Consider the following 23,533-nt stretch of genomic DNA (forward strand, 5'->3'; position numbering starts at 1 on the left):
TCATCCATCTCATTAGAACTGATTCAAATGAATTCTTTTTAACAGCTGAGTAATATTCCATGGTGTATATATACCACAACTTTCTTATCCATTCATCTGCTGATGGGCATCTAGGTTGCTTCCATGTCCTGGCTATTATAAACAGTGCTGCGATGAACATTGGGGTGCACGTGTCTCTTTCAGATCTGATTTCCTCAGTGTGTATGCCCAGAAGTGGGATTGCTGGGTCATATGGCAGTTCTATTTCCAGTTTTTTAAGAAATCTCTACACTGTTTTCCATTTTATCATTAAGTTTTACATTAGATTCCTTCTTGACTTTTCAAGGAAATCCAACCAGTCCATCCTAAAGGAAATCAGTCCTGAATATTCATTGGAAGGACTGAAGCTGAAGCTGAAACTCCAATACTTTGGTCACCTGATACAAAGAACTGACTCATTTGAAAGGACCCTGATTCTGGGAAAGATTGAAGGTCAGGGGAGAAGGGGACAACAGAGGATAAGATGGTTGGATGATATCACCAACTCAACGGACATGAGTTTGAGTAAACTCTGGGAGTTAGTGATGGACAGAGAAGCCTGGTGTGCTGCAGTCAATGGGGACACAAAGAGTCGGGCACAATTGAGCAAGTGAACTGAACTGAACTGACTTTGCAATATTAAGTAATTATGTAAAACAATTATGTGTGTGCCCAGCTAACAGTGGAGAAATATGGAGAAAAAGTCTTTAGAAAGAAACATTCCATTGCATCTGTAATTCCATAACATGTTAGGTTTATATTTAATTCTTTATTTTATGTATCTATTTATACCCTGCCTTATTTCCCATCCTTTCATTTTAATAAATATGTACATATACATGTATAAACATATTAGTTTGTATTTATATGATTAACAGTTGTTTTCCCGAGTGAATGGCCCATTTTTTTATTCCCTTTTGGTTTTCTCAATTTATAACACTTGATGTTTCCCTATAATGTATGTATTTTCCTATGAAATATTTAACACAGACTCCAAGAGCCTAGACTTCTAGTGCTCATGAGTTGATTTGGAATTCTTAAAATATTATACAGAAAATTGTAATTGGTTTCATGACCCCCAAACCATTTTATATATCAGTCATATCAACCTGCTGTGGATATCCCATGTCAAAACAAACAGGAAATTTCTATAAGCAAATGGAGAAACATCTTAAACTTCTCTTTTACCCTTTACTGCATTTTTACTGGTTGAATCTCTTAAGAAATTAGGAACAAGGTCCTATACTTTTGTTCAACTATCACTGGTCTCCATTCAACATGGCTTTGGTGGCCTGGCCCAGGGCCACCTCCTTACAAAAGGAAGTGCCACGGCCTTTCTGGGCTTCCTTTCTCCTTCACTAGCTTGTACCTGCAATGAAAGCAGAGGGCATCTTCATCACTTCTGGCCCTTCATTTTTCTTTTCAGTGGGAGAGGTAAGATCTAAGATTTGTGTTTAGAGGTGAAGAAATGAGAAATACATAGGAAAAAAATCAGGTAAGACATAACTATCTTTGAAAGAAGAGTGATTGCAGTAGAATTTTGGAGAAAATTCCTAATGGAAAATAAAACACAGCAGTTTTCTTTCATTTGTCCTTATAATTTGTTAATATGCCTCTCTCAGAGTCTTGTATTAATAGAAAAAGGTGGCTGTGATTTGGGGAATTATTGTGGTATTTCTGAGTTACTTAACCATCATGGTATATTAATACTATGAACTAGCACCCTGATTCCATCATGATTTCTATTGTTTCTAATAAATCAAAGTCAATTCCTTCTTTTTTATATGTCACCTTGACTTCAGATACAAAATATGCTTTAGGAGATGGTGTTAAGCTATGTGATACTTTTGCTATTTCAAAGATGTTAAACTGTCATTTAAGACCTTCTATATATTACTGAACATATCCCAAATACACAGACACACATACACACACACACACACATATATATACATCTATGTAATCAATCAAAGATCATTTAGCAGGTGTACTTGTTGAACACCAAGATACCCCACAAAGCTGGATCTTTGTCATGGAAATAAACACTTTTCAGAAAGTTATTTATCCTCATAGAGATATAAAGCTAAATTAAGAGGGGCAATGTAGATCCTAGTGCCTAAAAGGGGGAAAAAATAGAGTATTTTTGCGTCATTTAGAGATCATACATCATAGAAGATTAACCAGCTCTTTTGATATGATACTGTGACTTTCTATACCTCTTTTGTTGTTGTTGTTGTAGGTAGAAAAATACTTTTTAGCATAAGGAGATTACATTTTAATTTTTTAAAGAGTGAGGACTTACCAAATAAAAAGGGAGTCAGTGGAGGAGAGAAACTGATTTTTCAAGCTGAACTAAATTCATATACACCTTCCATTTTGCATTTGGCTACACTTTAAAAGACCTCAAGTCTCCATTGTTCAAAATCAGGCTTCCTGCCCCACTTTTTAAGGAACATTTATATTTTGGATTCAGCTGATTTACTCCGTTATGGTTCACATTTTCCTTTGGCAAGGCCACCTGCCACTTTTTAACTTTAGGTAGAATATTTAAATGCTGTACTTCATTCCTATGATATGAATTTTGACACTTATATGTCTATGTAATATTACCTGGAAATTGGTGTTTGAGTAGCTTTTACACAGAGTGGTCATTGATAAGCCCTTTTTCCAGCCCTCTAAACTCATCAGTAAGCATATAGATAAGGTACTGGAAGACACTTTTGACTAATATTTCCAAGCAGTAATAAACATTTCCTGAAAATAAACATAATATCTAAAAAGGTATATTGAGTCAATTTTGAATCCTGAAAAATATACAGTAATACTGAAGAAAAATTTTTAAGAAGAAGATAGAGAAATAATATTTAAAATAGTTTTACATGTCAAAGATTTCTTTTTCTGAGGGATGAAATGTGAATCTTGTGAATCTGAAAATTAATAAATCAAAGTGTTTACTGAGATCCACTGGCTAACTCAGCTCAGAGCTGAGTCACAATGGAGGGAAGTGGAAAACCTGAGACAGCTGGTGATAAGGAATGGCAAGATTTACAGACAGGTGGAAATAGTTGATGAAAACCCATGGAAGGTCTAAAGTAAGTTTCAATCTTGTCAGGACAAAGGAACCATGGTAACACAAAGAGACACAATGGTTAGGACAGAAAGTAGATGAAAAATAGATGTAGTAGATGAAATAGTTTTACTGAAAGCTGGATATCACTGAAATAAAAATAAATCATTTCTAAAGGAAATTGTAAAAATAAATAAAAGGAATGAAGATAAAATATTGGATGTAATGCAATGATTAAAGTTAGAAACATGAAAATATATGTAAAAGATAAATATAGAATGAGAGAAAATAACATACAAAGCTTTAAATGAGTGTGCTCAGAACAGATACACAGTGCTCAAAAAAGATCAGAGAGAACAGTAAAACTCCAAGTTAAAGAAGGTAACAGAGCAAAACTCTTGAGTGGATAATCAATGGAAAAATGTTAAGAAGGCAAGTAGTATGAAACTTGAAAATAAAAATCTGGATTTGGCTATGGATAAATTTAGATATTCCTAGAAAGAACTAAAGCTGAAAACTCATTTCTGAAATTCAATGATGAGACATTTACTTCTAAGAACTAGAGAAGTAAATATGCAGAGAGAAATAGGGCAGCATTTTTCTTTTCAAATAAGAGGGATCTGAACCTAGTTGAAAGCAAAGGGAAAATTGTAAGTTAAAGATGACAGAATGGAAGAGTAACTGTAATGAGATGCCCAAAGAAATGGATGCCATTGGGTCTAAAATAAAAGTGAAGTAAACTTAAGTAAGGGGGGAAAAAAAACTTTCTCTGAGGTTATATGCACCATTTCAAAACATTCACATTATGAGTTTGTATATTTCATTTTCCCTTACCATCAAATAGTCACTCTAATACATTTAAACACCAAATCCATTTAACTGCTTTACTAATAGCTGACAATTTTGGCATCTTCTCTCTCCAAGATGACATACTTAGAGACCTTATGACTCATGTTGTTGTTCCTGTGAAAATCCCAGCTCATGCTTCCTCATCTTTTCTGTTTCAGGGACCTACATCTCTCTTTTGCCTCAACCTTACATTACTCTAATTTTCTGTTCTTGGTTTCCTTCCATTTCATCACTAATTTCTAGACCTCATCTCCTGATTAGCAACTCATGGTTATTCCTTTATAATTGCCAACTTTGATTATGTTATCACCTGCTCCCTTTTGGGGTTATTTTTCCCATCATTTTTCTACTGCTAAGTTACCAAGCACTATTATTCAAGGTCATATAAATAAATACCCCATTATATTCTAGAAGTTCATTCAGCTGGACACATGTTGCTTGGAATCCTTTTTACTCATATTCTATTTGTCACAATAACTTCAGCAAATCTACCTATTCACTTATAGCCACTAATTCTATGCATATCATCTATGACTTTCTTCAATTTCACTAATTTTAACCTCTAAAATAGATTCTACTGGCATATTCTTACTGCTGAAGATGAAGCTCCAATATTTTGTCCACCTGCTATGAAGAGTCAACTCATTGGAAAAGACCCTGATGCTGGGAAAAATTGAAGGCAGGAGAAGAAGGGGATGACAGAGGATGAGATGGTTGGGTGGCATCACCAACTCAATGGACATGAGTTTGAGCAAACTCTGAGAGATGGTGAAGGACAGGGAAGCCCGGCATGCTGCAGTCCATGAGGTCGCAAAGAGTCAGACACACTGAGTGACTGAACAACAACTGGCATACTCTGTCCCCTTCATTCACTCCATCGCCAAAAATAGAAGAGAACTTTCCCTAATATAATCTTCCTATTTAAATTTACCTCACTTAATCTTCCCAATAACCAAAAATTATATAGCATTTGAGATCAAGATACTTCAAAAATATCAAAGGTAGGAAACGTCCACACTGACCTTCCAAACTGTAGTAGATACCATTGGTGCTGCATTTAAACACCCTCTGATCCTGTTTTCGATTTCTATGCACTCCAGTGCCAGCTACTGTGTCCTTTTCTTTTTAGTAACTCATATAGGCAACATTTTTCAGAGGACAGCTACTAGAATCTTCTTTTGCAAGTGGTGCTGAGAGCAAGAAATCTTGGTAATGTATATCTCCCCAGGGTTGCCCTATCCAGTGAATAACTGGCTGGGAGTTTGAAGCCAAGTTCCCTTGCTAAGTGAGGTTTACCCTCCAAAACTTTCCAAGGCTCACAGTTGAAACTTTGTTTGGCCCCTTTCTTATCTGACTTCTATCTGACTTGAATTTTCATTCCAGGATCTGTTTTCAGAGATATCTGATTTAAGATTCAAATCTTGTCCATCTGCTATCCCCAATTCTTCCTATCCCACCCTATTGCTTCTTCCTTGCCAAGGTTCCTGCTAAACTCCTTGGAATCTGTCTCCTCTTCACACACATTTTCTTCCACCCCTCAGCTTATGAATATGTGTAATACCCCCTTGGTCCCATACTAAGAAAAACCTTTCTTTATACCCTACTATCTTCTCAACAAACTTTCTAGTTTTTACTCTTTTCCTTCATTGCCCAAGTTTCTATCACTGTAGTCTAAATATTCTGGCTTTATTTTCTAATTATCTTTCACTTATTAATTCTTTATATTTGGCTTCTGCTCTTATCAATTTCCTGAAATTCATAACAATTGAAAATGTCACCCCTCTCACCAATTACATGTCCTGTTTTCTGCTTTTATGTCTCTCAATCTCCTTCTTGCAGGTACATTTGAAGTGCTTCCTAAAACTCTCTTCTCTTGATTTCTAGGACAGTGATTTTTGTGAGTACTTGAAATGGCTTCTTTCTCTGCATTTCTTTTGCCTTATTGCTAATTTTCTTTTTGCTCCTCATAATCATTTTAGCCCCTATTTGTAAACATTCTTCATTTGTGTCATTAGATTTCTTTTCCTGTAGTCTTCCTTGGATAATTTCATCCACTACCATTTTTTATTGCAGAACCTGAACTCTGTTGGAATAAGTAGAAATGACTATATTTATCCAACTCTTGCTTCTATTTATGCTCTAATAACTATCTCTTTTCCAGAATTTGCTATCTCAGGAAGAATCCAAGACTTCCAAGACAATTCTAGCTAAAAAAAAAACAGAATGATATTATTAAGATTAATTCTCATGCATAAAAGACCAGATCTTTCTAAGTCCAAACTTATATCTTATATCTATTTTAAAAGCTTCTTCCCTCTTTCCAGCTTTGATCTGACTCCTCCTGGCTTAAGAACTTGCAGTAAAAAAGTCACACAACTTTTCCAATTACAACTTTTATATTTATTTTAGTTTCCCACTTATATATTGGTCTCTGGTGGTCTCCCTTTCTTGATCTGAGGGCAGAGAAAAAAACCCTTCCTCTTCCTCCATAACATCCTTCCTAGAAGGATAAAGAACCATTCCTAAGAATTTCTTAAAGAATGCAACAACTCCAACGTACTTCTGATCTCTGCATATGTGGATTCTCTGGGGTCAAGGGGAAGGCTCACGAGAGAGGATCCAGGACCAGTTTGTGTTTCACTTGGTAAACTGGGGATGGAGTCATCACAACATTTTCAAAATGTGGGGAATCCAATTGCCAATTTTATGGCTCCAACTTATCTTCCATCTACATTAACTACTTTCCCCTACATGCCCTTTATATGCTTTTGCTCTTAACAATGGCCTTTGCTTTGCCACTACTAATTTTTTATTTACTTAATTTCTTATTCATATAATATATTTCTACTCCATCTCAGAAACATTCCTTCTTCATGTCTCCTCAATAAAGTGTCTGCTAATCATTACCACAGCTGCTACTACCCTCACTTTTACTACCTACACCAGTCATAAGCTACCTCTGTTTCCTGAAAATTTAATGTAGTTTTATAATATTTGTATAAAGTTTTTCACTTTAACATGAAATCTAGGTATCAGATTTAAGCTTCAGCTATATCAATATAGTCTTTTGGTGCTTCCATATTAGTTCTGCTTTACATTATGTTACTTAATATTTTAACAAAATTTTGTACTTGTTTAAAAGTTTAAACAGAAAACTCATTGTCAACAATAGTTACACCTCATTTATATCATCATACTTTACAGTGTCTACTGGCATCTTTCACATCATCTATCATCCTGTTTTGTCAACATGTTCTGAATTAAAGGCTGAGAAGGAGATGGAGATGTCGTGACATAACCTTGTTGGCTGGGCGTAGCACTTAAACTGACAAAATAGTGAAGTATATGCAGAGATTTTGCCTGATGTCTTCAATCATTCTAAAGAGAAATAGATATAGTTATATGCTAAGATGACTGCACAAAATACACTTAGCAAAAGAAGGTCTGGAATAACAACTTGAGGGCAAAACTCAGCCTCAAAAGAAATGCAAGAGAAAACTAAAGATTGATAAGTTAGCAGCAAGAGGCCTGTTAAATTGAACTGTATTAATCAATAATAGACCAGGCACAAGAAGTTCTCTAGGATAAAGTGAAGCACTGGACTTATTACAAATATGATGGGAAGAAATTATTCAAACAAATCCATTTCCTGTGTATCTATAAAATTTTATAACATTCAAATTATATGTGTTCCTACCTTCAAAATAATAACATATAGTCCAACAATTGATCAGGTTTAGTTTTTCCATTGAGGGTATACTGATTCACTGCTTTATTATAAAGTATAAATGAAAAAGAGATTTTTAAAATGTCATTGCAATAGTCAGTGTTAGTCATTCAGTTGTGTCTGATTCTTGGCGATGCTATGGACTGTAGCTCACCAGGATCCTCTGTCCGAGGAATTCTCCAGGCAAGAATACTGGAGTGGCTTGCCATTCCCTTCTCCAGCGGATCCTCCTGACCTAGGGATTGAACCAGAGTCTCCTGCTCTAGGCAAGAGAATGTACAGGACAAGTCAGACTCAACTCAAATATTTTCTAAAATATCTAGCTTTTCCAGCATTTTCTCATTATTGTTTATTCTCTCTTTCACTTATAGTTCTAGTCTTTAAATTTTTATTATAACTTTTTGCTAAATCTATTATGCCTATTTTCTTATATGATTGATATTTTTGGTTATTAGTTTCTGTAATACTTATATGTGTATATGTAACAGCTAGCACACATACATGCATACATATATAATGCAGCATAATCTTTGAAATTTAGAAAATATAACTCTCCCATAGGTCATGTTAATGACAGAGTAATATACTTTAATTGTGGAATCAGTTTCCTTTTCTGTAAAATGGAGGAAATAGTGCCACTCTGTGCTTCCCTGTTGACTCAGTGGTAAAGAATTTGCCTGCCAATGCAGACTTGGGTTCAATCCCTGACTCAGGAAGATACTCTGGAGAAGAAAATGGTGTGCATGCGTGTTGCGCAGTTGCTTCAGCCATGTCCTACTCTTTATAACCCTATGGACTGTAGTCCACCAGCTCCTCTGTCCATGGGATTCTCTAGGCAAGAATGCTGGAGTGGGTTGCCACGCCCTCCTCCAGGGGATCCTCCCAAACCCAGGGATCAAACCCGTGTCTCCTGCAACGTAGGTGGATTCTTTACCCCTGAGCCAACTGGTAGCCCAGGAAATGGCAACCCTTTCCATATTCTTGCCTGTGAAATTCCATGGTCAGAAGAGCCTGGTGGGCTCCAGTCCATCAGGTATAACAGAGTCAGACATGATTTAGTAATTAAAAGGCAACAAAAACACTCTAACAAGTTTGTTATAAACTTTTAAACAGTGAAAGAGGACTCACTAGTGAATTCTGAGCAAAGAAGTTACTGCCACTTACATTTGAGAAGGGTCATTAGGCTGTGAAATGAAGAATAGACTGTAGGAATACAAGGGTAGAAGATGGTAATCCACAATCCTGAAATGCTGGCAAGAGTGATTATACTCAGACTAGGGTGGAAACAATGAAAACTGGGAGAAGTAGGTAAAGCATAAATGTATTTTGAAGCCAAAGGTAACAGGATTTCTGATATACTGAACATAGGATATGTGAAGGAGATACCAAAAATGTCATATTGTCTCTTTGAAATTCGTCTCAAGATTTTCCCCTAGCAACAGAAACCCAGTTTATTTCATTGAAACTATTAATAGAAACTCAGATTATAGAATTTTAGTTAGACTGTAGAGTTTGGTTGTCCAAATGGAAAAATGGAACTTTCAATAAGACAGGTAGACATACTTATCTGTAACTTAAGAAGAAGAAGAAAAAAAGCTTGGGGTGAACATGTAGATATAACAATGATAAATACAGAAATAGAAACTGAAGTGTTAGAAATACTAAAGAACAAAGTTGGCTATCAGATGGTTACTTCATTCACCAAAACAAACAAACAAACAAACAAACAAAAAAAACTGAATTCCAAATACGTAAACAGTTTTAGGGAAGAAGTTTAAATGAATAATCTAGGAAAGCACTGGGGTACTCGTTTGGATTTACACACACATTAAAGAACTGCATAAGGACTTCCCTGCTGGTCCATTGGTTAAGAACCACCTTCCAATGCAGAGGACAAGGGTTCGATCCCTGATCCGGAAATTTTCCACATACCTTGAAGCAACTAAACCCATGCGCCATACCTACTGAAGCCCAGGCACCCTAGAGTCCCTGCAATTAGAAGCCCACCAGACCTCAAGGAGAGAGTAGTCCCCACTTGCCTCAACTAAAGAAAGTCTGCGGGTAGCAATGAAGACTCAGTGCAGCCATAAATAAATAAATACACATAATAAATGTAAGCCCATCAAATATGTACTGAAATACACATGACGAAGTGAAAACAAACTTTTAGGTAAGATAATAAAATTTGTTTCAGACATTATGATTAAAAATAAATATTAATATCAATGTATAGATTTTTCTTTTAATGAAACTTTAGAAAAGTCACCTAAAATCCCCAAATATATGTAAATGTTAAACTTACCCTTTTTCTGGGTGCAAAGCTATAGATCTTGGTTGATCCAGGCCTTGGGAAATAATTACATAACGAAAAGAGCCATTGAGTCTTGCAACTTCAATTAAGTTGAAACCATGATCTGTCCAATATATGTTACCTAGAAGAAATACAGAAATGTTTATAATATAATTGTGAGAAAAATTGTTTATTAATTATAGCTAAAATTAACTTTCTGAACATTCACATGACCTCCTATATTCTTTTTTAATAAGTGCATTAAGCAGAAAGCTATAAATAAACTAATATGTTAATACTTCTTATCTCACACATCTGTTGTTTAACCCATATAATGATACTTTTTTGTGTTAAAAATAAATGGAAACTTCTCTCACCTGAAAAAGAGCTCTATTTTCACTTTCTACTGACTTCAGGCAAAAAACAACTTCTAATACTTTTTTACCAACCTCATGGGACTCTCAGGAGAGTTGAGCAAAGTTAATACTACGTAATCTACTTCTACATAAAAACACGTATATAAAGGCTCAAAAATATTAGAAAGAGGGAAACCAAAAGTAAAAGAGACCATTTATCCCTGTGGCTAGAAGTACAAATAAACAAACAAACAAAAACCTGTGATGGCTCAGAAACAGAATTTTTATGAAGCATATTGAGCTCCTAACAATATAAGCTTAAAACAAAAACAGAAAGCCATGGATTTTACCAGCAATCCAGTCAATAGCTATTCCTTCCACTCTTCCCAAGCCATTGGTAATGATATCTTCTTTCCAAGTTTGATCTCTTTTGGCTCGGCTAATTTTATTGAAGCCCATATCTGTCCAGTAGATGGTATCATTTTCTATTGACAAAGCAAACAGACAAACATACATACACTATAAAATGTATTGATATATGTATTTGTTTTTATTCAGTCGCTAAGTTGTATCCAACTCTTTGAACACGGACTGAAGCAAGTCAGACTTCCCTGTCCTTCACTATCTCCCAGAGTTTGGTCAAATTCATGTCCATCGAGGTGGTGATGCCATCAAACCATTTAACCCTCTGTTGCCCCATTCTCCTCCTGCCTTCAATCTTTTCTATCATCAGGGATATATGTATTAGGAGCACACTGCATCAGCATTTTGAGCATTATCATACCGGTGTACCAGAGTATAAGTGCTCTTCATTAAAATTTACTAATAAAAATGGTAAGAAAGATTAAAACCACATGAGAAAACCTAGTCAAATATATTTTTTAAAGCATTTTTAAAATATATGTGCAAATAGTCTATTACATCATTTTTATTTTTCTTCATTTTCCTATTCATTTAAACTCATAAATACTTATCTCTCATGAATTTACAATTTTGTTATCCTACCATATTATTTTGGACCACAGTGTTTCTCATAATATCTGTTCTAATGTCTTATAATAAGAATACTACTGGGGATAATAAACAAAGTCTCAAAGTAGAGAGAGAATGGAAAGAAACAAGACATTTCAATTATGTCAAGGGTATTTTAAACATAAGGTCATTCAAAATGTATAAAGCCTTAAAAGTACCTTATCATCCAATTATTCTTTCTGAGGTACTAGTTTCCCAAATGTCAACTATAAACCCTTTGCATTCTTTTTCAAACTCTCATTGTAAAAATGGGCTTAAGGACAACACTTGAAGAATGCCTCTGTGCTATCATAGAGTCTTTAAATAACAGTGCTTTTTGAATATTTGAATGAAAAATGTGTCTGAAGACTATAAATGAAATATATGTGCATGCATATGCATAAAGGGTAGCGATTATAGATCAATGATGTTAAATACAGCCGCCAGAAAGACACTGGGGACAAATCATTAAATAATAAATTTGCTACCAACTAAGTAAGTTTTTGTGTTGTGACCTACATGGCTAATGAAGAACAAATCCTTTAAGACCAATATAATTTCCATCTGGCATAGTGACAGGCTATGGAAATAAAGAAAAAGCAATTAGTATAAAAAAGCCATTTATCAGTAAGTTTGGGGGTTCTGCTTCAAATGAAATATGGTCTAAATTCTATTATCTATCTGGGGAAACATTCCAAACAGCCCCTGTTTGCAACAGTGGTTTAGGCAGATACATGCTTGAATCAGAGCAGAAATACCATTTTCATATACATATTTGGAAAGTAAGGACTTGGTTCATCTTTCCCATTTTGTCAAAGTATTCATTGATATGTTTTCATGATTGAAGGAATGAACTGATCAACAAAAATAAGCACTACTTTTGAATAAATACTTAAGTGTTATATGTAGAGCCCCACTCTCTCCTGCAAACATTAGACCCATATAGCCGGTTACTTATTTTGTATCTCCACTAGAATATAAGAAAAGGCAATCTTGACTGTGAAAGCCAAATTTTGGATTTCTACCTGAAACATGCTTCTCTTGCAGTCTTCTACATGGCAGCTCCCCTTGCCATGGTGGTATGATGAAGGGCACCTCCATCCTTTGTTTCTGGGGTTAAAAACCTCATGCTGTCCTTAATAATTTTCCCTCACACTTCACATCGAATTCATCACCAACTGCTCTCATCTTCAATCTATTACCAAATATTTTAGCTCTTTTTATTCTTTAAAATCATATCCCTCATCCCACCAATCTCACGCTAATTAGAATGTAATCCAAGTCATTATCACCTCCTACCTGAAGTACCGCAAAAGACTAACTTAAGTCCAGCTTCCAATCTTGCCTGAGGTCTCCCTTTCCTCATGAGCCTTTTCTCCATTGAGGGTCCGCTGTCACCTTATTCAAATTCAGTAAAATAATTTCTCTACTCTTCATTCAGTGTTCTAATCATTTTCCATCTCATTCAAGGTAAAAGTTAAGTTCCTTCCCAAGACCTTCCTTCATGATCCACCCACACCCTTCAACTCTCTCTCACCTATTATCCTTCCACGCTCCCCCCTTTAGTAACAAGAACTTCCTTTCCCTAAAGCAAACCAAATACTGTTCAGTCTAAATTTCTTTCCATCACTTTTTCTTCTGCTTGGGATGTTCTTTCCCTAGCTACTTGCATGGCTCTGTCTTAGCTCAAATATTTTCCTTCTTACTCAAACTTGCTCTGACTTCTTTATAGAAATTATTTCCTTGTCATGCTCCATTTCCCTTACAGACCTATTTTTCTCTACAGCATATATTAGTGTCAAGCACATTAGATACTTACTGGTTTGTTTGTTTAGTATCTGTCTTGTCTCACAGAAATATAATCCCTTTGAGGGCTGGGACTTAATTTGTTCACTGTCCCTGGCACCTAGAAGAGTGCCTAGTACATACTAAGGTCAGAGTAAATATCTGATGACAAAGGAATTAATGTGATGCATAATACAAAGACTGGTTGAAAGGAGACACAAGTAAGGGAGACACAGCTTGTACATGAGAAAATTTATAAAGTAATTAAGGAACAGAGGGTAAGCACATTGAAAAATTACTAACAGTTGATAATAGTATAGCATGAACAGCATATTAGTAGTAAAGATAAAAGGCTTTTAAAAAATTTTTTTGGCCACACCCCATGTGGGATCTTAGTTCCCTCACCAGGGATCAAACCTATGCCCCCTGCATAGGAACCGCTGAGTCTTAACCACCAGACTGCCGGGAAGTCCTAAGAAAAGTGTTTTCATGAGTTCAAAGAGGACACTGACAACAATCTTCACAAGGATTAGAATAAAAAAGACACTAAATATGTAGTTGACCCTTACTTTTTCCTATTATTCTCTAATAGCTTTGCCAGCCCTGCAAAATTTTATTCAGTATAACCACAAAGCATTATTTCACACATATACTATATTATCTTGCACATACTTATTATTATATTGACTTGAAACTGCATCTCTGCATTTCTTCTTGGAAATTGTCTGAGATATGTGATAGGTAGGGACTGCAATTGACTCAGTATTTACCAAAACAGTTACATGTGCAGTAGATACCTCATGAATATTCAATATATGAATAATAGATTAATTTGTAATGCTGAGACCATCTCTAAATGGTCAAATCTGCTGGATTAGAGCACTGAATAACTGAGATGTTTTCTTATATTCTTTTATGCTGTATATTTGGGATATTAGTAAGCAAATCAATCATGTAGTGATGTTATAAGGAGGACCAAGAGGATGGGAATACCAGACCACCTGATCTGCCTCTTGAGAAACCTACATACATGTCAGGAAGCAACTGTTAGAACTGGACATGGAACAGCAGACTGGTTCCAAATAGGAAAGAGTACGTCAAGGCTGTATATTGTCACCCTGCTTATTTAACTTATATGTAGAGTACATCATGAGAAATGCTGGGCTGGAAGAAGCACAAGCTGGAATCAAGACTTCCAGGAGAAATATCAATAACCTCAGATATGCAGATGACACCACCTTTATGGCAGAAAGTGGAGAGGAACTAAAAAGCCTCTTGATAAAAGTGGAAGAGGAGAGTGAAAAAGTTGGCTTAAAGCTCAACATTCAGAAAACTAAGATCATGGCCTCCAGTCCTATCCCTTCATGGGAAATAGATGGGGAAACAGAAGAAACAGTGGCTGACTTTATTTCTCTGGGCTCCAAAATCACTGCAGATGGTGACTGCATCCATGAAATTAAAAGACACTTACTCTTTGGAAGGAAAGTTTTGAGCAACCTAGATAGCATATTAAAAAGCAGAGACATTACTTTGCCAAGAAAGGTCCGTTTAGTCAAGGCTATGTGTTTTCCAGTGGTCATGTATGGATGTGAGAGTTGGACTGTGAAGAAAGCTGAGCACCAAAGAACTGATGCTTTTGAACTGTGGTGTTAGAGAAGACTCTTGAGAATCCCTTGGACTGCAAGGAGATCCAACCAGTCCATCCTAAAGGAGATCAGTCCTGGGTGTTCATTGGAAGGACTGATGCTGAAGCTGAAACTTAAACTCCAATACTTTGGCCACCTCATGCAAAGAGTTGACTCATTGGAAAAGACCCTGATGCTGGGAGTTGGGGTCAGGAGGAGAAGGGGACGACAGAGGATGAGATGGCTGGATGGCATCTCAGACTTGATGGACATGAGTTTGAGTAAACTCCGGGAGTTGGTGATAGACAGGGAGGCCTGGCGTGCTGTGATTCATGGGGTCACAAAGAGTTGGACATGACTGAGTGACTGAACTGAACTGAACTAAGAGGACAGAAGATTTAAGTCACTCATTCACATCCAAGTCTCCTTTCCTTATATTAACATATATATTGTATACCTCTATACTCTAAGTGGAATAATTTCACTAAGATATAATAATATGTACCCTAATACCCAGGGATATAACTAAATAAACATAAGTTATGTCTAGAATGTTTTAATTAGTAAGAGAATCAGGCAGAAAGATGACAAAATCTTCTGACAAACTTGAAAGATATAAAGTGGAAATACATGTAAAGATAGAAAAGGATGAAAGACTATCACAACTGCACTCTGATACTTATTCTAAAATATGATTTTTTAACTCTAATTAAGTCCGCTCAACAAATACTTACATAATACTTAGTAAATGCTAAGCATCCATGTAGGCATAGAAGTACAATGGTGAACACACAGATTTTACTCCTGAAATCATAGGTTTCACTTCTGGAGCTGACTTTAAAATTAGCTGTCCTATGACATAACTGGAGAAGGAAATGGCAACCCACTCCAGTACTCTTGCCTGGAGAATTCCAGGGATGGCGGAGCCTGGTGGGCTGCCGTCAATGCAGTCGCACAGAGTCGGACACGACTGATGCGACTTAGCAGCAGCAACAGCATGATATATAACAATAAGTAAAGTATAATATAGCTGTAAAACTGGAAAATAAAATTTGTAATTTAAGGTAATAACAATTATAGTTAGTGGTCTATTTTCTTATGACTAATACTGTTAGTCACCTGTCATGAACACACTAGACTTCATGTTGTATTCTCATCCATGTCTTATAACAGACATACAGTGTCATTTCTGTTGGGTACATAAACACATGTAGAATTGTTGAGTCATAGGATGACTTTAGTAAGTAGGGCTTGCTTTAATATGCATTAATTATCTGAAATAATTTCCCCCCAAATAATAATCTACTCTATAGACTTTCTATAACTACTGTTGAGCTCCACCACCCGCTCCATATACCACTGGCTCAACCATAAAGACCTCCTAGGACAGATGAACGTGCAAGAAATTCTAAAAATTCTCTGATTTCCAGGAACTAGCCACCAAGCTTATCTACCTTGTTTCATAGCATTTACCTTATTGAATAAAAGACAAGTGACTAGAGTAGTATGTTTAGTTGAATAAGTCAGACATAGAGAAACAAATACTCAATATTAAAATCACTGACACATGAAATCTAAAACAAACAAATGTATATAATTAAACAGAAACAGACTCATGGATATAGAAAACAAACTAGTGGTTACCAGCTGGGGAGAAGTCGGTGGGGAAGGGCAAGTAGGGGTTTGGGATTAAGAGAAACTACTATGTGTAAAATACATTAAGTAACAAAGATATATTTACAGCATAGGGAAATATAGCCATTATTTTGTAATAACTTTAAATGGAGTATGATTTATGGAAAAATTGAATCACTATGCTATATACCTGAAACTAACATAATATTGTAAATCAACTATATGTCAATGAAAATAAATAAATATGTGTAAATATATGGGCATGTCTATATTTCAATAAAATTTTATTTACGAAAAATTTACTTAAGGACATTAGATACTAATAGTTACAACTTTGATGAGCTCAGTTTACCTACCCAATTTTTTTTGTTTCCATTCTGTTGGTCCCATTATACTCTATCCTATACATTGAAAGGAGGATTGTGCTCAATCTTCAAAGTTAACTTACGGAAAATTCTGTAAAATATATATCCTGGGGCTGCCCTGGTAGCTCAGTGGTAAAGAATCTGCCTGCCAACACAGGAGACACAGGTCCGAGAAGATACCACGTGCTGCAGAGCAACTCAACTTGTGGGTCACAACTACTGACTGTGCTCTAGAGCCTGGAAGCCACAATGACTGAGCCCATGTACCGCAACTACTGAAGCCCCCACGCCCCAGAACCTCGTGTTCTGCAGTCAGAGAACCCCGCACACCGCCACGAGAGAGTAGCCCCTGCTTACTGCAACTAGAGAAAAGCCCATGCAGCAACAAAGACCCAGCACAGCCAAAAGAGAAAGAAATAAACAACAACAACAACAACAAATGTGTTCTGGTTTCCTGATCAACTTCAGGCTTGGGTTCTAGAGAATTTTTTACCTGTGGCTATTCAACAATTTTCACCAGCTACACTCTTTATTATCTTACAGAGAAAGCTGTCAGGACTTTGTTGTTACTTTTTTAGCTTTTGTTGTTATATACAAACAAGATTTGGCTGTATGGAGCCAATACAATTCTTGATATCAATGCTTATACTGAATCTGTGCTGTAATTGACTATGGGAATCAAAATGAACAATGTTCCTCGCTCCAAACACCAACTCTTGCTTGGACTTTATTTGCTACCACTATCGTATGAGCTGGTTGCAGACACATTTCAAATTTAAAAATCAAATATAAGCATTCTCCATGTGTTTGTTAGCTTTTAAATTAAAAACAATTTTTTTTTTTGCTACTTATCAGCAGTGACCTTAATAGATACACCCAGAAACAAATTGTTTCTACATTTGCAAAGCTGCTGTAAGGCCACACAATCCATTAATTCCTTTTCTTTAAGCAAAACAATGGTCTCCAAGCTGATTTTCATTCTAAAACTTTGACAGATATGACAGTTCCCTCTAACTCAAACTCTGGTCTTTTATTCTTTCAATAATCACCTTCTCTTATTTTTATAAGAAGAGACTTTATACTATTACTCCTGCGTTTTCCATTTATCAAGTGTCTCAATGTAATATTTTGTTTCTCTTCTATGTCATTTCAGTCCAGATTCAGGACTCAGTTTTTTCCTTTAATCCATGTCTTAGTGGCTCAGATGGTAAAGTGTCTGCAATGCAGGAGACCTGGGTTCAATCCCTGGGTTGGGGAGACCCCCTGGAGAAGGAAATGGCAGTCCTCTCCAGTACTCTTGCCTGGAAAATCCCATGGATGGAGGAGCCTGGTAGGCTACAGTCCATGGGGTTGCAGAGTCATACAAGACTGAGTGACTTCACTTTCATTTTCACTTTCATATCTTACTCTCTCACCTACATTTATACACAGAACTATATATACAAACTTGCAATGCAGACAGTGCAATAGAATTCACAGAAGCATGAGATACAAAAATTTATTATCACAACACAAAAACTTCAAACTGAAAATTAAATGTCTTTATTCCAAAAGGTGTCCTAGCTATGCCCACCACAGGATTCGTTTTCCCAGTGCAGCTTCATATTGGGCCCCAGACATGTCTTATCTTTGGCTTCTCCTCTTGTCTCAGTTTATCATTCCCTCCTCTTTCTGATTAGCCACTTTTCAGAAAGAAACCATCTCTAATCACTGCCCCTTTCTCAGCAATAGGTCTGCCTTTAAATAATTTAATTTTTTTTTTTTTTTTTTGGTTCTTAAATAGGTACCCATTAGAATTGCCTGGGGAAGTTTTCAAAGAATACTAAAGATGCAACCACACCTCAGAGATTTTTAAATTGCTTAGTCTAGGGTAGTGTGCAGGTTGAGAATTACTAGTTAACCTGTCAAAGGCACAGATAAGAAGAAAAAAAGTTACTTAACAGGGTGAAGTATGTTGAGAAGGAAATTTCTATTATAAAATGCTACCCCACCCCTCCCATCCCACCCTAATCTCCATTACAATCTTGTTATTAATGAGTCATTGCCAAAGAGATTTTCAAGGAGAGAAGGGGGAGAAAAGAACTTGATATAACTTCCAGAATATTATATTACAGCTTTGGGGGGTGACACTTTTTCCCTCCAGTTTAAGAGGACTTTAACTTGAACAAATAATTTTTAAAAATTTTTGTTCAGTTGATCATGATTGGCCACTGGCCCCAGATATGTTAGAAATTACTGTTCTTCACTCTCTGCCTGATTCAAGTCAGATTACTTTGTTTTGATCTTTCTCCATTCCCAATAAGCTGTTTTTTTAATTGAGCTATGCTTGTGTTCTATACGACAAGTTTGTATATTTGCTTGAATTTTAAAAAATTATATAGACATTGTGAACCCTGAAAATGATTGTTTCTCTTCTTGCACCAGTTATTAGAAATATAAAAGTTAAATTTGCTGCCCACTTCCAACAAAATTCTATAGAATTTCACAACATGATTTTATCTCTCATTTCATGTTATTTTTTTTCCTTAATTTTTCCCTTAGCACTCATTTTTTTCTATCTTAATTGTTCATCTTACTTCAGTTTCTACATTTTTAGGAATCTCCATAAAATAATTTTTAGAATTGGATGCTATATATAAATAACACATTTTAACACATCAAATCATAATGCTACAGACAAGTCACATCAGAGTTGAGTATACACACTGTAGGGAATGACTAAGAAAATCCAAAGCAATGTAAGGAAACATTAACATTGTGGTTTTTGACATTTTTGTCCCTTATCTTTTTAAAATTTCTATTTGGGTATATATGTTACAGTGTACTCAATTATAATATATAATTCAGTAATAATATATATTCTTTATAAGTAAATAATTTTAAGTAAAATAACACATTTTAAGTGAAATCTTTTTGTTTAACTAGTAAGTTGTCTGACAAAAATGGAAGGTTTAAATGGAAGGTTTGGTACTACCAAACCAGCTGTTACTTTCCAGTCATGCCCTGTTTCTGGCACACTCTGCCTCATGGTGCAACACATGAAACCTTTGGGGCAAACTATGATATTATAGAAACCGGGAGGAAAGCAAGGTCAAAGTCAAGGTCGTTAGGAAAGATTTAATGGAAGAAGTGAGGCTTTGACTGATCTTTGAAGAGCAGGTAACATTTGGATTAGGAGAGATACACAATACAGTTCCTAGAAACCTAGTTCAGAGACAAAATCAATTTAATAAATGGGCTTATTTTTGTTAATAGGAGGGAGGGACAACAAAATCATTTCAGGAAGAATCATGACCTAATTGATGATGACAGCCAGTTATGATGCCTGGGAACAGATAAGAATTAAGTTGTACTTTCTAGTCTTTTCTAACTTTGAAGCATTTCTTCAGACATTTTGCAGGTTAAAAGTGACCCAAGTTCTTGATATTCCATATTAAAAGGAATTCAACAATAAAGTGCTAATGAATTACATTTGTTTCTTTTATTTTGAGAAAGGCAAATCAATACAAATCCTAATGGGCAATTTCCCTACAGCAACAAATCAGTGAGAACTTCATCTTGAGAGTAAATAAAATCTGCAAGACTTGAAAGTTTCTAGATATCTTAATCCCCTGAAGGTACAATGTTATGAAACCTTAGATAATGTACATTCTCTTTTAAATTACTCTTTTATCAAATAAGAAATATATGCCTGTTGAGCTTTTGTGTCCTGAATGAAATCTGCATTAAACACACTCATTATAAAAGCAATTCCATTTTCAGGTGTTGAACTGTTTCCTCTCAGGGTAACAGAAACAAATCTTTCACATTTTCTTAAGCATTCGCTGTTTTATCTCTTCAAAGCAAAGCCAATGTGCTGCTTTTCATATGCATTAAGTTAGTTCTCACAGCCCTCTGTGCTTAATTTTGACTTTCAGGTAGCATGCAAGAACTCAAATGTGCTGTCACACTCCCGTCTTCTTCAGATAAGAGGAGGACCGATAGTAGCTCCAAGGAGAAATTGTTTTAATTTATTCTGTTTTAGACATCCAAAACAAAGCTGTAAAATTGAGACAGCATGTTGAGTAGGTATATCTTCGGGGGACACCCACTCAGACATTTTTTTCAGGAAACCATCATCCTACTTCAGAAAACACTAACATTCTTTATCACTTTTAATATGAACAGGGAAAAGGCAGAAATCTCGTTCTTCAAATGTTTGGTTTCTATATTCTACCTCAAATTAGTTAAGTCAGACAAAGATGGAGTATAAACCTTAAAAACAGAGGGTTTCCCAGCAAATATGTCTGGAGGTTTTTTGTTTTTTGTTTTCTTTGTTATTTCTGGTGAAAAAAAAAAAAAGAAAAATCCTTAAGAAGTTTACTAAAGAAAGCAATATAGCATAATAATTAACAGCTTGCACAGTGTGGTTGGATTTCCTGAGTTATAGATCTCAGCTGTATTACTTAGAGGCATTTCAAAGTTCCTTAATCTTTCTGTTCAGTTTCCCAATATGTAAATTGGGACTAATAAAGTGGCTATGAGGATAAGTAAATAAATGCTTTGCTAAAGTATGTAATGCCTAGTACATAATATGTGTAATCAACTATTAAAATAAAAAATACAGGCTGCATGATATAACAAAGTGAAATGTATACTAACTAGTTGGGTCTTCCCTGGCAGTCTGGTGGGTTAAGATTCCACACTTCCACTGTAGAGGGCATGGGTTAGATCCCTGGTCAGGAAACTAAGATCCATATGCCAAATAAAAAGTATAATAATAAATTTGACACTTTTGTATACTTTTGAAGTTTTAATGTGGTTTGAGTTTAATATACCATCATGTTTATAAATGTAAAATTACAGAAAATATTGATTCTCCTCTGAAAGTGAAAGTGAAGTCACTCAGTCATGTCCAACTCTTTGCAACCCCATGGATTGTACCCTACCAGGTTCCTCCACCCATGAGATTTTCCAAGCAAGAATACTGGAGTGGGTTGCCATTTCCTTCTCCAGGAGATCTTCCGGGTTCAGAGATTGAACCTGGGTCTCCAGCATTGTAGGCAGATGTCTTATAAAAGGACAAATATATAAATTATTATCATCCAAAGAAATAAAAAACCAGTATAGAATTTCTTCAAAATAAACATTTGACATTACTATATATTTCCAAAGTCACTAGCGATCAATTATTGATTTGGATGCATAGTGACATTTCCAGAAGGCAGTTAAGTTTACTATTAAAAGTGATACAGAAAATTTGCTCTAAAGATTAGTTGAAGTTGTCAGTGTTTATTGTACTTAAAGGACAGGCAAAAAAAAATTTTTTTTTCAAATTTGGAAAGAGTTATTATTAACACTATTAAAGAATCAATAAAATTTCTGTCCTCAATGGTTGTCTTAAATATCTATGCAGACCATATAATTCAGAGGTGATAGATGAATAAGAATCTTAAGATACAATTCTTTTCTCTGCTGACTTTACTGTTATTTAATCATAGATAACATGATAAAACATAGTTTATAAATGTACTCTGAGCTTTCAGAAAAAATTACAATGATTCTATTTTTGTAAACAAATTCCTGATAAACATTTTTTAAACTGTATATTGATGCCTTTTATTCAAGAATAATTGTACCATTTAGGGATACCTAAATGACCAAGAAACCTCCTTCAGTCTTCGCAAAGAATCAGTCACCCTCTTGTAAGTACTTGGTAGCCGCAAACATCACCTATCATTTTACAGTAAGTCGCAGTTGTCTCTCAACTTGTATGGAGAGTATATTGAAAGTAAGGTTCCATGTTATCTTTCTAGTTAGCTCCTCAGAATCCAGTACATTACTTTGGACTATATAGGTACAAAAGCCCAATGAATGAATAACCTAGCATGAATTCATGCCATGAAACAGTTGAAATTCAACACGTCAGAACATAAGCCAGAGCCGGGCTTCCCTGTTGGCTCCGTGGTAAAGAATCCTTCTGCCAATGCAAGAGACATGGATTAGAGCCCTGATCTGGGAGAATCTCACATGCCAAGAAGCAGCTCAGCCCATGTGCCACCACTATGGAGCCTGTACTCCAGAGCCTGGGCTACAAATCCTGAGCCCACACATCCTAGAGCCTGTGCTTGCAACAAGAGAAGCCACTGCAGTGAGAAGCCCGGGTACTGCAACTGGAGAGTGACCTGCAACTAGAGAAAAACCTGCACAGAAACAAAGACCCAGCACAGTAATAAGTAAATAAATAAATATTATTGTTAAAAACAAACAAACAGACTTACAGAGCTGCCCTAAATCCACTCTTTGCTCTCTCTCTCTCAGTTGATGGGAAGAACATACTCCCCATCACCCAAAGATCTGAAAATTGTCCTTGATTCCATCTGTATTTATTTATGTTACCATCACATCCAATCAATCACCAAGTCCTGCAGATTTGATTCCTATTTTGTTTTTCAATCTACATGTACCACTATAGTCTCATTCAGGTCTTTCCTATCTCTCTTCTGAATGACTGCAACAGCCTCCTAAACGGTTTCCTTCCTATAGTTTTATCTTCCTCAAATCTGTTTTCACAAATATCTTAGCTAAAATGCAAATCAGGTCTTCTCACATACCATTGTTCATGTTCCTAGATTTCTCACAACTTAGGATGAAGTTCAGATTACTTAGTAAGTCATATGAGACCATCTATGATCAAGAACAGTGGCCTCCAAACTTTTCTGATGAGTAAAATAATTTGAGTATTTTCTCTTTCTCCCTCTTTCTCTCTATGTGTGTATATGTGTGTTTATATATTTTATATGTAAATATCATATATAAGCCCATT

At 35.6% G+C, this 23,533-nt stretch overlaps 1 protein-coding gene across 1 annotated transcript in view; it reads right to left on the reverse strand.

Moving 5' to 3' along the window:
* Window positions 1-23,533, reverse strand: part of LRP1B (LDL receptor related protein 1B) — a 1,678,044-nt gene that overhangs the window by 551,305 nt on the left and 1,103,206 nt on the right. The window contains exons 36-37 of the mRNA XM_065928990.1: window positions 10,658-10,792; window positions 9,964-10,093 (exon numbers count right to left, since the gene is read on the reverse strand). Of these exons, the coding sequence (XP_065785062.1) occupies window positions 9,964-10,093; window positions 10,658-10,792 (265 nt within the window). The remainder of the gene's footprint in view (window positions 1-9,963; window positions 10,094-10,657; window positions 10,793-23,533) is intronic.

This window comes from Muntiacus reevesi, chromosome 3 (assembly GCF_963930625.1).
Source record: "Muntiacus reevesi chromosome 3, mMunRee1.1, whole genome shotgun sequence".
NCBI lineage: Eukaryota > Metazoa > Chordata > Mammalia > Artiodactyla > Cervidae > Muntiacus > Muntiacus reevesi.